At 43.8% G+C, this 14,245-nt stretch overlaps 1 protein-coding gene across 1 annotated transcript in view; it reads right to left on the bottom strand.

The window, feature by feature from the left end:
• Positions 1–14,245, bottom strand: part of LOC139281546 (voltage-dependent calcium channel subunit alpha-2/delta-4-like) — a 745,953-nt gene that overhangs the window by 416,715 nt on the left and 314,993 nt on the right. The window contains exons 24-26 of the mRNA XM_070901711.1: positions 13,490–13,561; positions 6,879–6,940; positions 2,392–2,459 (exon numbers count right to left, since the gene is read on the bottom strand). Of these exons, the coding sequence (XP_070757812.1) occupies positions 2,392–2,459; positions 6,879–6,940; positions 13,490–13,561 (202 nt within the window). The remainder of the gene's footprint in view (positions 1–2,391; positions 2,460–6,878; positions 6,941–13,489; positions 13,562–14,245) is intronic.

Below are 14,245 nucleotides of genomic sequence, written 5' to 3'. Positions count from 1 at the left end.
GAGGTATAAATGGGAATGGCTGAATCATCAACAGCTGCTATATAGAACTGGATGCGCTTATTTCTACTGCAAAAATAGCCAACATGCTCTACCCTTTGTTTCTGATTGGTCCCCTTGGAGGATAAGCCCACAGCCTGAAGTTTCACAGGAATGTGCAACTGGAACCGCCTATCCCAAGGTCTCACTGACTTTGCAAATTGTAACTCGATCCACTTTGACTTCTTGAAGCGACAGAGGACAGAGCTCCCCAGAAGACAGCAAGGGCCAGCCAAAGTGCCTTACCCCAGTCCAAGTGCATGCCTCCCCCAACCAAAGTGCCTCATCCCAGAGCAAGTGCATCCTCCCCCACCAACACTACCATAGATGGGGCAGGCATTATGTATTGATTGTTAACAGGTTTATTGGGTATGAAGTGAATAGTGACAGTGTCGTGACTTCTGTATATCATGCACTCCAACGAGGGTTGGAAGAACATGATCAGTCTTCACCCCCACTCCCGTGTCTCTCTTCCCCCACCCTACCATGTCTCTCTTCCCCCACCCCCCCGTGCCTCTCTCTTTCCCCCCCAACCACAACCTCTCTCTCCCTCTCCCCCCAGCCTCTCTCCCTCCCTCCCAGCCTTTCTCTCTCTCTCCCCACCGAGCCTCTCACTCTTCACCCCCACCCCCCGCAACAGCCTCTCTCTCTCCACCACCCCCAGCCTTTCCCCTCCGTCCCAGCCTCACCCCCATACCCCAGCCTCACTCTCTCACCCCAGCCTCTCTCTCTCGACCTCCATCCTCTACCCCCCCAGCCTCTCTCTCTTTCTCCCCCTCCCCGTCTCTCTCTCCCTCTCTCTCTTGCCCCCGCCTCTCTCCCTCTCCCCCTCTCAGCCTCACTCTCATCCCCCATCCTCTCTCTCTCACCCCCAGCCTCTCTCTCACCTCCCAGCCTCTCTTCCTCTCCCCCCCCAGCCTCTCTCTCCCCTGCCCCCCAGCCTCACTCTCTCCCCCCCAGCCTCTCGCTCTCCACCGCCCGCCCCCCCAGCCTCTCTCACTCCACCACCTGCAGCCTCTCCCCTCCCTCCCAGCCTCTCCCCCACCCCCCCAGACTCTCTCTCTCCCCGTCTCTCTCTCTCTCTCTCCCCCCCAGCCTCTCCCTGTCCACCTTGTCAAGCCCCCTCATAATCTTATACGGTTCGATAAGATCACCTCTCATTCTTCTGAATTCCAATGAGCAGAGGCCCAACCTACTCAACCTTTCCTCATAAGTCAACCCCCTCATCCCAGAATCAGCCTAAAGAACCTTCTCTGAACTGCTGCCAAAGCAAATATATCCTTTCGTAAATATGGAAACCAAAACTGCACACGGTATTCCAGTTGTGGTCTCACCAATACCTTATATAGCTGCAGCAAGACGTCCCTGCTTTTATACTCCATCTCCTTTGTAATAAAGGCCAAGATACCATTGGCCTTCCTGATCACTTGCTGTACCTGCATATTATCCTTTTGAAGCCTCACTGTCACTGTAGGAAATGTCAAAACTTGGTGTATTCGAGTCCTGGCTTAATTCCCAGCCCAATTCCCTGCCCGTACTCCAGTCAGAATTACAGTAGAAGTGATCCAGAAGGGCCGTGAATGTTCTCCTCTTGTTTGTTTTAATAAAATGTAATATAACACCTATAATATAATATAATTTATCTGGCACCTTATCACATTCAAGCAACAAATGATTTTAAAAAGAAACAGACCTACAAAGACTCAGAGAAGATCAGTTAGGAAGGAGAAGAGCTTGAGTGAAGAATAAACAAAAACTACTAGAATATTTCAGAAGACTGTAGGTAGCTAGATTATTTGAAGAAGTTGAGAGAACAAAAATGGAGAAAGAGTAAATGTTTAGTTTAGAAGCTTAATATTATTAGAAATAAACACAGGTCATTTGAAAGATAAAGAAAGAGGCTTCAGAAAAATGTCATAAGAATTCAGTACAACAAAGAGAAAAGACAAACAACTGTTACACCAACTAAGTCTAGAAGGGTAAGAAACATTTTAGAACAGTTATATTTTCTTCGCTTTGGTACATTGAATACTGCAGGTCAGCCACAGCAGCCCTCCCCATCACCAGATGTCTTAACTTCGTCTTGCCACTGGATTCAGGTGTGGGAGGCAGAGCGAGTGAGACAAACTTACTGAAATCAATCTCACGTGCAAATGCCATTCATCTCATGCTTTTTATTTTCTGTAAATAAATAACTGTTGTAAGAAAGATCTCAACTTTCTGATGCTGAATACAGTGTTGAGTTATTGATCTAATGTACTGTTTTTCAATATCGTGACATCTGTAATCGGACTTTGAATGCTAATAGCTCACAATCTAATGATAATACACTAAGATCAAGTAGTACACTCCCACCTTCTTCCACAGATATATTTCCACTGAATAGAGATTCCCCGTGTCCTCTCGTAAGAACAATACACAGACTGAAAGAAAAAAAACATGAAATTACAAACATGATAGGTACAGTTCAGTATTTATTATACTGTCAGTACCTTTATTATGAGCTGCCACTGTTTGTACTCATGGGTATGCTGAAGATACTTTAGAATAAACCACCGATAACAAAGGCCCTGAAATTCCTCTCTGTATTAGAAACAGAATGCTGGAAATAGTTGGTATCTGTTGGAGAAAACAGACTCTGTTTTGACGAAGGGCTCTTCTACAAACGTCAATGTTTCTGTTCTCTCCACAAATGCTGCCTGATCTATGAGCATTCTTTGGGGTTGATTTGAACTATTTGCTAGGTTGATTTGAACTGCTCACTGCCCTCAATGTTGCCTTGGGATTTCTGGGGCCTCCCTGGAGAGGCAGATCTGTGCCTGTGCCGACAACCATGGAAAAGAGGCAGAGGGGGCATTCCTGTCTTTCTGACGGTTCTTTTCTCTGTACAATGGAAGGATACCACTTCTGAGAGGTACTAAGCCTTGTGCTTAGGGTCCTTTATATCAGGAGAGTGTGGGAAGGCAAGGCAGCATGGGAGACTGGACAAGATCATTCCTACATTCTTTTGCAGTTTCCCCATGGACCTTGGTGCCTGGAGACCTCCTGGCTGCTGCTATCCATAGAAACATAGAAACATAGAAAATAGGTGCACGAGTAGGCCATTCGGCCCTTCGAGCCTGCACCACCATTCAATAAGATCATGGCTGATCATTCCCTCAGTACCCCTTTCCTGCTTTCTCTCCATACCCCTTGATCCCTTTAGCCGTAAGGGCCATATCTAACTCCCTCTTGAATATATCCAATGAACAGGCATCAACAACTCTCTGCAGTAGGGAATTCAACAGATTGACAACACTCTGAGTGAAGAAGTTTCTCCTCATCTCAGTCCTAAATGGCTTACCCCTTATCCTTAGACTATGTCCCCTGGTTCTGGACTTCCCCAACATTGGGAACATTCTTTCTGCATCTAACCTGTTCAGTCCCGTCAGAATTTTATGTTTCTATGAGATCCCCTCTCATCCTTCTAAACGCCAGTGAATACAGGCCCAGTCGATCCAGTCTCTCCTCATATGTCAGTCCTGCCATCCTTGGAATCAGTCTGGTGAACCTTTGCTGCACTCCCTCAATAGCAAGAACATCCTTCCTCAGATCAGGAGACCAAATATTCCAGGTGAGACCTCACTAAGGCTCTGTACAACTGCAGTAAGACCTCCCTGCTCCGATACTCAAATCCCCTAACTATGAAGGCCAACATACCATTTGCCTTCTTCATCGCCTGCTGTACCTGCATGCCAACTTTCAATGACTGATGTACCATGGCACCCAGGTCTCCTTGCACCTCCCCTTTTCCTAATCTGCCACCATTCAGATAATATTCTGCCTTCGTGTTTTTGCCCCCAAAGTGGATAACCTCACATTTATCCGCATTATACTGCATCTGCCACACTTTTGCCCACTCACCTAACCTGTCCAAGTCACCCTGCAGCCTTTTAGTGTCCTCCTCACAGCTCACACCGCCACCCAGCTTAGTGTCATCTGCAAACTTGGAGATATTACACTCAATTCCCTCATCCAAATCATTAATGTATATTTTAAATAGCTGGGGTCCCAGCACTGAGCCCTGCGGCACCCCACTAGTCACTGCCTGCCATTCTGAAAAGGATCCATTTATCCCGACTCTCTGCTTCCTGTCTGCCAACCAATTCTCTATCCACGTCAGTACATTACGCCCAATACCATATACTTTAATTTTGCACACCAATCTCTTGTGTGGGACCTTGTCAAAAGCCTTTTGAAAGTCCAAATACACCACATCCACTGGTTCTCCCTTGTCCACTCTACTAGTTACATCCTCAAAAAAAGTCTAGAAGATTTGACAAGCAGGATTTCCCTTTCATAAATCCATGCTGACTTGGACCGATCCCATCACTGCTATTTCATCTTTAATAATTGATTCCAACATTTTCCCCACTACTGATGTCAGGCTAACCAGTCTATAATTACCCGTTTTCTCTCTCTCTCCTTTCTTAAAAATTGGTGTTACATTAGCTACCCTCCAGTCCATAGGAACCGATCCAGAGTCAATAGACTGTTGGAAAATCATCACCAATGCATCCACTATTTCTAGGGCCACTTCCTTAAGTACTCTGGGATGCAAACTATCAGGCCCTGGGGATTTATTGGCCTTCAATCCCATCAATTTCCCTAACACAATTTCCCGCCTAATAAAGATTACCTTCAGTTCCTCCTTCTCACTAGACCCTCGGTCCCCTAGTGTTTCCGGAAGGTTATTTGTGTCTTCCTTCATGAAGACAGAAGCAAAGGATTTGTTTAACTGGTCCGCCATTTCTTTGTTCCCCATTATAAATTCACCTGAATCTGACTGCAAGGGACCTATGTCTTTTTCTCTTCACATATCCAATAGAAGTCAGAAGTCCCAGAGACCAGTAGCCTGTCCCACAGTTGCAGATCTCTCAGGCCTGCAGCTGTCCATGTGTTCCTACCGCCATATACAGGACAATGCCATGTTCAAAATGTAATTTTTATGTTTTGAGAAGACATGTCATCATGGTCTGCATATTCCTCCGCAATCCTGCCCAAAATTAAGCAGGATAATTACAGAAAATGGTTCATAATCATAAAGAGACTTATTGCAACTTCCTCACCACGCTCCATTTCCCTCATTGGCGCCCCCACTCCCAACTCCCCTCATTCGCTTGGAGCATGATCAGCCACCTGCTGCAGATAAATGGCAGTCGGGGTATGGGACCAGGCTTCATGGCTCATTTCCTTTCCTTCCAGCCCTCCAATTGCCAAATCCCAAGGCTGCCCAGTGAAAGATGGTAATGGCCTTGAATTATTTTAAAGGGAGGGAGAGAGTATAACAGAGGCCTCCTCTATCTCCATTTCGGCCCAATCTCCTACCCTGTTGAAAGTCTTGATTTAGGCTGAGGCCATCAATAAACATTTGGTTTGACATCTTTGGGGCTGTTCTGCGCCAGTAATCTGGCTTTTCACCTTTTCAGGTGCTCTCATTGCTGCACTGCGAGGATATCCCTCTATGGCAGCGGTGGGCCCCCTCTTAATGATGAAACTCCTGCTAGGAATAATTCCTACATGCCAGTTTAACAGGTCAGGGTTATGGTAGGGTTGAAGCAGTGCTGGAGAGGGAAAGACAGCCCTATGTCTTCATAAAACTGTACCTCAGTGCTACCTTAATCAGTGATGAGCTCACATTATTTTCATTCTTTTTTAAGCCAGTTCAAGCTAAAAAATTATAGCTTTATTTATAAACTGAAAATAGATTAGGGTCCCCGGATAGGATAATTATTAAATGACAAACACATTGGGCCCAAATTTCCCTATGAGTTGCACCGTTCTTTTTAGTGTATCTTTTGAGTTACAAATATGGCCATTTAATTTGACCCAGTGTAAGTGAGTTAGTTAAGTTTTTTGTTTGGTCAGTTTTTTTCAAAAGGGGGCGTTCCCTGCCACTTACACCATTTATGTCAATTTAGTCAGAAAAAAGTTGTACTAAACTAAGCGTATGTGTCCACTTTTTTCCACACAGAAAGACCTTACTTACAGTTAAGGACTCGGCGCAAGTAACTACATTTAAAGCACCACCAAGCACCAAACAAAGCACAAAAAGTAATAAGCAATTAATTAACAAATAAAATAGAAGGAACCCTGCCCCTAAAGCACCAAGACCAAAGTAATAAGCAATCAATAAATAACAAATAAAAAAATAGAAGGAACCCTGCCCCTAAAGCACCAAGACCAAAGTAATAAGCAATCAATAAATAACAAATAAAAAAATAGAAGGAACCCTGCACCTAAAGCACCAAAATTAATCAGTAAATAACAAATAAAATATAGAACTCCTACCTTAGGGAACGCAGTGGGCTGCCGATGAGGGAGCCCATTCGGCCAGGGCTAGAGACTGCGTGCTTCGGCCCCTCCCACAGAACCTGCAGCGCGTGTTTGCAGAAATGGCCTGCCAGAAGCTACTGCACATGTGCGCAGACTCTAGCGCGCATGTGCAGAGGTCCCGGCACTGTTTTCAGCGCCGGGACATAGCTCCGCCAACCTCTCTTTCTTCTGCACCACGCCAGCTCCACAGATAGCCCGCAAATCGGCCATGATCGCACAGATTTTTTTTGCCGCTGTTTCTGATGTAAAATGTCGGCGGGGGGCTCGGAGGTGCGCCGAAAAAAACAGAGGGCCAAATTTGGGCCCAATGTGAGTAATTTCCTTGCTTGTTCTTTGCATTAGATTGGTTCACCCAGTTGGATACATATTGTTTTTCTACAGATCACCTGCTGTATGTCCTCTATTTTTATGAGGTACCTTTTTTTTCAGAAATTAACAGAAGCACAAAGGTGGAAGTAGAATGTCACCTGAAAGGCGTGTCATCGATGTGTGTGTAGAAATAATCATTGGTTAGAAACAAGACACGTTTCTGCAAGTGCAAAAAGGGAAAATAAAATTAAATCAGTATTAATTAAATATTATGGCAGAGAACTAAAGCTACACATTCACATTATATATGCAACTAAATACAGGAAGCTGTGTATAACAGCATATTCAGAATTTGCAGATATCCTGACTGGTGTGGCGACCTAGTGCTCCTCTCATCCTTGTCTAGGTAACGTAGAAAATCAGTGAATTATGCAGTTAAAGCGACAACATCACACACTCTGTTAAAATAAGTAGTGCCAATGCTAGACCACGACTAGCACATATTCTGTTGACTAACTAGTGACAATCCTCCTTGAGATTGAGGTAAATAGTGTCTCTTTGGGGATGAAGCAACACCAAGGTAATGGGGGGAAAATTGCGGTCGGAGGCTTCCTTTGGGCGAACGCCTCTGACCAGAATTTTTAAAATTTCGGTGGTCCCAGAGGAATGTAGGATTGCAGTCGGAGACCTAGTTTCGCAGTCCAGCATACGGGAACATGTCTTCAAGGTACGTAATTGTATCCTAGGATCACCAATGAACGTCTCGTATTCTCATTGATAATAATGGGAACTTCGTTTGTATAAGCTCCCATTACTATCAATGAGAATACCCCCCCCAAAAACAAGAAACACAACACAAAAAAATTTAAAAAACACCTCACATATTTAAAATTAATTGAAATTGAATGTTTTGGAAAAAACAATCTTTTTAAAACATTTTTTTAATGTGTTTTAAGAGGGTTAACTTAATGGATAAGATTTTTAATATTGATTAAATTTAATTTTTCTATGTTTTAAAACTCACGCTGGTAAAAACACCTGCTTTTACCAGGCGTAAGAGTTTGAAGGACATTTGCTGGGTAAGAGTTGGGCAAATGTGATTCCTGTGGGGATGCACGCACCGAGAAACAGCTTTTGCGAGGCCTCTTTGGGTACGTGAGACATCATATGCACCCGGAGAGGCTGCAATTTTCGGCCCATTATTCCAGGCAATGGAACTCTGGAACTACTTTAACCTGTTATGGGAACAATGGGTATGGTAGTCAGCAATGGGTACAGTGGTTATGGCACTGGATTAGCAATCGAGAGGTTGTGAGTTCAATCCCACCACGAAAAATTGTGAAACCGAATTCAATCAATCTGCTAATTTGTAAGCCAGCACAAGAAAATTACAGTGAAAGGTGCTGGATTGTTGTGGAAACCCACCTGGTTCACCAATGTCCTTCAGGGAAGAGAACTAGCCATCCCTACCTGAACTGATCTACACATGACTCCAATTAGCAATCTTGTTGTGCGAAGCCACCGGGGAAGAGTGACCATAATATGGTAGAATTCTTTATTAAGGTGGAGAGTGACAGTGTTAATTCAGAGACTAGGGTTCTGAACTTAAGGAAAGGTAACTTCGATGGTATGAGACGTGAATTGGCTAGGTTAGACTGGCAAATGATACTTAAAGGGTTGACATTGGATAGGCAATGGCAGACATTTATAGATTACATGGATGAACTTCAACAATTGTACATCCATGTCTGGAGTAAAAATAAAAAGGGAAAGGTAGCTCAACCGTGGCTAACAAGTGAAATTAGGGATAGTGTTAAATCTAAGGAAGAGGCATATAAATTGGCAAGAAAAAGAGGCAAACCTGGGAGACATTTAGAATTCAGCAGAGGAGGACAAAGGGTCTAATTAGGAGGGGGAAAATAAAGTATGAGAGGAAGCTTGCAGGGAACATAAAAACTGACTGCAAAAGCTTCTATAGATATGTGAAGAGAAAAAGATTAGTGAAGACCAACATAGGTTCTTTGCAGACAGAATCAGGTGAATTTATAAAGGGAAACAAAGAAATGGCAGACCAATTGAACAAATACTTTGGATCTGTCTTCACTCAGGAAGACACAAATAACCTTCCGTAAATACTAGGGGTTCGAGGGTGTAGCGAAAAGGAGGAACTGAAGGAAATCCTTATTAGTCAGGAAATTGTGTTAGGGAAATTGATGGAATTGAAGGCCGATAAATCCCCAGGGCCTGATAGGCTGCATCCCAGAGTACTTGAGGAAGTGGCCCTAGAAATAGTGGATGCATTGGTGATCATTTTCCAACAGTCTATTGACTCTGGATCAGTTCCTATGGACTGGAGGGTAGCTAATGTAACACCACTTTTTTAAAAAGGAGGGAGAGAGAAAACGGGGAATTATAGACTGGTTAGCCTGACATCGGTGGTGGGGAAAATGTTGGAATCAATTATTAAAGATGAAATAGCAGTGCATTTGGAAAGCAGTGACAGGATCGGTCCAAGTCAGCATGGATTTATGAAAGGGAAATCATGCTTGACAAATCTTCTAGAATTTTTTGAGGATGTAACTAGTAGAGTGGACAAGGGAGAACCAGTGGATGTGGTGCATTTAGACTTTCAAAAGGCTTTTGACAAGGTCCCACACAAGAGATTAGTGTGCAAAATTAAAGCACATGGTTTTAGGGGTAATGTATTGATGTGGATAGAGAACTGGTTGGTAGACAGGATGCAGAGAGTCGGAATAAACGGGTCCTTTTCAGAATGGTAGGCAGTGATCAGTGGGGTGCCGCAGGGTTCAGTGCTGGGACTCCAGCTATTTACAATATACATCAATGATTTAGATGAAGGAATTGAATGTAATATCTCCAAGTTTAACACTAAGCTCGGTAGCGGTGTGAGCTGTGAGGAGGATGCTAAGAGACTGCAGGGTGACTTGGACAGGTTAGGTGAGTGGGCAAATGCATGGCAGTTGCAGTATAATGTGGATAAATGTGAGGTTATCCACTTCGGTGGCAAATAACAGGAAGACAAAATATTATCTGAATGGCCTTCATAGTTAGAGGATTTGAGTATAGGATCAGGGAGGTCTTACTACAATTGTTCAGAGCCTTGGTGAGGCCACACCCTGGAATATTGAATTCAATTCTGGTCCCCTAATCTGAGGAAGGACTTTCTTGCTATTGAGGGAGTACAGCGAAGGTTCACCAGATTGATTCCCGGGAAGGCAGGACTGACATATGAGGAGAGACTGAATCAACTGGGCTTGTATCCACTGGAGTTTAGAAGAATGAGAGGGAATCTCATGGAAACATATAAAATTCTGACGGGATTGGACAGGTTAGAGGCAGAAAGAATATTCCTGTTGCTGGGGTGTTCCAGAACCAGGGGTCTAAGAATAAGGGGTAAGGTGAGATGAGGAGAAACGTCTTCACTCAGAGAGTGGTTAACCTGTGGAATTCTCTACCGCAGAAAGTTGTTGAGGCCAGTTCATTAGATATATTCAAAAGGGAGTTAGATATGGCCCTTACGGCCAAAAGGATCAAGGGGTATGGAGAGAAAGCAGGAAAGGGGTACTGAGGTTGAATGATCAGCCATGATCTTATTGAATGGCGGTGCAGGCTCGAAAGGACGAATGGCCTGCTCCTGCACCTAATTTCTATGCTTCTATGTTTCTATCCCACACTCTGTAGTTGATTCTTAATGACCTCAGGTCAACCAGGATGGGCAATGTACTGGTGAGTTGCAAATTCCAGCAGTATCTCTGAATACACTGCTAACCTAGATTAGGTAAAAGGGGGGCTGTACCTATGGGAGAGAGTGTACACACTGGATCAGGTAAACAGAACTTCTGTAGGGGTAGATTTCTCAGTAGCTTGGGTTAAGGACTCAAACATGGCATTGTGTTGCCACACATGTCAGATACACAGCTGACCAAAAAAAATTACTTTTTGTTCAGCATATGCTGGTATAGTGTCATAAACTGCAAAGCAACCGTGGATAATGGCTCAACAGTCAAACCATTGCAGTCCCAGGCCCACAATCTTGTCTTTTTTCACTGACACTGCTCTGATGCTGGATTTGACTCTTGCAATTTATAATTGCACTTGACTGCCTCATTCTATGACAGTGTCAGATTGATGACAGGAGAGTACCCCGAACAGATCTGTATAAACAGGTAATTTAATGTGATGATCCAGTCTCATGTATCTGCATTGCATGTCTAAGTAACTTCTACCAACCAAAAAATAGGTCAAAAACATCAGCTGATTCTGTTACAATTTGGTAACAGATACTTCATACTCCATACATTGTCAAAAATGTTAGAGGATACTGTGTCCTAGTTGCCTGTTGTCTTAGTCTCCACTGATAATCAATTTCCAGCAATTGCTTCCTGTTAGGTCATGCAGCTCCACTAATAAAAAGCACAGAGAGGGTACATACATAAACATGATACCATCAGCATATCCTTAAAAAAGGAAAAAAACTTTGGATGCCTGGAAATATTAGAAAGCTCTTCATTACTGCAAGCACTGTGATGGTGGTCAATAATTCCTGTTTATAAGCGTAAACTACTAAAAGGTAGAATAGTGAAACAGCTCTCTGGTACCACATAAAGTGATAGCCGCTGTGTTTGTGCAGTTTTTCCCATTCTCAGTTCACAATCATAGCTGCTATATCATGAAGACGGCAGGACGGGACACTAAATGAATAATCTGCGCCACTCTCACAAACTTGGCAGTTACAGCGAAATATTGGTAGAGATCTGAGAGCAAGACACTAAACTTACCTGCTCACCATTAATTGTATGTGTTCCAGGGGGATCAGAAAAGATCAGAGGAAAAGGAGGATACTTATACAGGTACTCAAAAAAAAGATGGAGTATGTTAAAGGTTTGATTGCCAGTGATACGAACAAACTGTGGGATAAGAAAAAGGATAATAAATTGATTTTGACTCTTTCATCATCATCATAGGCAGTCTCTTGGAATCGAGGAAGACTTGCTTCCAATCTAAAAGTGAGTTCTCACGTGGCTGTACAGTCCAATGAGGGAAGTACAGTCTGGGTCACAGGTGGGGCAGACAGTGGTTGAAGGAAAGGGTGGGTGGGGAGCCTGGTTTGCTGCATGCTCCTTCCGCTGTCTGCGCTTGATTTCTGCATGCTCTCGTCGACGAGACTCGAGGTGCGCAGCACCCTTTCGGATGCTCTTCCTTCATTTTGGGCGGTCTTGGGCCATAGATTCCCAAGTGCCAGTGGGGATGTTGCACTTTATCAAGGCGGCTTTGAAGATGTCCTTGAAACGTTTCCTCTGTCTACCTGGGGCTCGCTTGCTATGTAGGAGTTCCGAGTAGAGCGCTTGCTTAGAGAGTCTCGTGTTGGGCATGTGAACAATGTGGCCCGCCCAACGGAGCTGGTCGAGCGTGGTCAGTGCTTTGATGCTGGGGATGTTGGCCTGATCGAGAACACTGATGTTGGTGTGTCTATCCTCCCAGTGGATTTGCAGGATCTTGCGGAGATCCTCTAAATCTTGATTAAACCACATTTTAGATGATACTAAACTTGAATTCATGCTTGCATGGCTTGCTGCATCTGCTAATTATTACTAATGAAATTTAACACTATTTGGGGCATTAACTGATGTGTTGCTATCCTATAGCAGTTTAAAGGAGAAGTGCGTAAAATTCAGGAGAGAAGAAGAACTGCAAGGAGGCCTGCAGGAAGAACAGAGTCCAATTTTTCTGATGTTGAGATAGAGCTATAGAAACATAGAAACATAGAAAATAGGTGCAGGAGTAGGCCATTCTGCCCTTCGAGCCTGCACCGCCATTCAATGAGTTCATGGCTGAACATGCAACTTCAGTACCCCATTCCTGCTTTCTCGCCATACCCCTTGATCCCCCTAGTAGTAAGGACTACATCTAACTCCTTTTTGAATATATTTAGTGAATTGGCCTCAACAACTTCCTGTGATGGAGAATTCCACAGGTTCACCACTCTTGTTGGAAGTGATTAAGGAAAGACAGACAGGATTGTTTGGCACAGAGGGAAAGAGACCATCTAGTGCCATGCTGAGAGCACAGTGGAGGGAAGTAGCTGAAGCGGTGGGTGCCACCTCCAGAACCGCATGATCAGCAATACAATGCAGAGAAAAAGTTTGCTGGCTTGACCAAGATGGAAAAGGTTAGTGTGCAGCCCACTTCACTGAAGGACTCACTGGTAGCACCTTGACTGTTGTTCATTTGTAACACTCCATGTTGCCGTGTTGCTTGTGCTTCTAATTTGGACATAGTGAACCACTCACTCTCATTCCCACAGTTTCCATACTCAGTGCCAACCGGAGTCCGTTTCTGCCTAAACTTGCCACCTTTGCACTAATTTTCAGGCAGACGGGGGACTGAATATCCAGGCCCGGGTCTTCAGTATATGATACCACTGAGCAGTTAATCATAGGTTTGTACCGCGATTTCCTCATAAGATGATCTCTTGATCTCAAATCTGCTGTGGTCAGCAAAAAAGACTTACTTTCCCACAGGTTGGGAGAGGAGGAATTGACCCTCAACTTGTCTAAGATCTGAAATATCCTTGCATGGAATTGTGGATTGACAGGGTAGTTTGACAGGAATGGATAAAGTAAAGCACCCATTAAACAGTATTTGGTCAGTGGAAGGATGCTAAATGTAGTTTTCAAAAGGTGAAAAGGATATTGGATTGACTATAACACAAATAATAGAGCATGATAAATATAAATGTATTTCTTACCCCTTCATCGACTGGTACTTTAACATTCATTGACATTGTCCCGGTCTCACCGTTCACCATAGCTGTTCTGAGCTACATGTGAAAAAAAACAATAGCTGTCAAGTTTAAGTTACTTCCAGAGTGTAACACAAAGCCAGCTTTATGCATTCCTGAAACCTGTCAAAGTATAAAACTTGCTTCTGTGAGCGGCTTGTGTGGTTTTAAACAGCATTGCCTCAGTGTGGAGGCAGCGCTCTAAGCAAAGTGGCTTTACAGTGTCTGGAATCTCTTGTGATTCATGAAGGGTACAGAAAAGAGTGATAGTGTACGACACCCGAGACTTGGAGGAATACTGCAATCTCTGCAAACACCAGAGCACTATAATGCTGTTTCCAAAGGTTCATGGGGAAAGTAATGAAGGTATTTGCTTTCGCACATAAGGCATCAATCATCCATTTGGTACTTACACGGACTGCACAGTGACTAACATTACTGATGTCCCTGACTCCAGAAAGATCTGAAAATAACCTTCATTGCCCAAGGAGCTAGGTACTTGCTACAAAACTGCAATAAAATCCTCCTGCAAATTGCCTTCACACACAGAAAGTGTACAATAATCAGAAAGTCCTTTGGTGAAAGGACAAAGCACTTTCAAACAGTATCCCCTTTCAATGGTGGCTGTTTGGAACTGCCATCTGACTTGTGCTACTGCATGTGATTTGTGGGTGGAAAGAAGAAGCATACAGGTCACAAAATTTAATTCATGTCCTAAAGCCA

Source organism: Pristiophorus japonicus, chromosome 15, assembly GCF_044704955.1.
Source record: "Pristiophorus japonicus isolate sPriJap1 chromosome 15, sPriJap1.hap1, whole genome shotgun sequence".
Taxonomy (NCBI): domain Eukaryota; kingdom Metazoa; phylum Chordata; class Chondrichthyes; family Pristiophoridae; genus Pristiophorus; species Pristiophorus japonicus.
The sequence above is the reverse complement of the archived record's forward strand: the minus strand, read 5'-3'. Positions and strand labels throughout refer to the sequence as shown.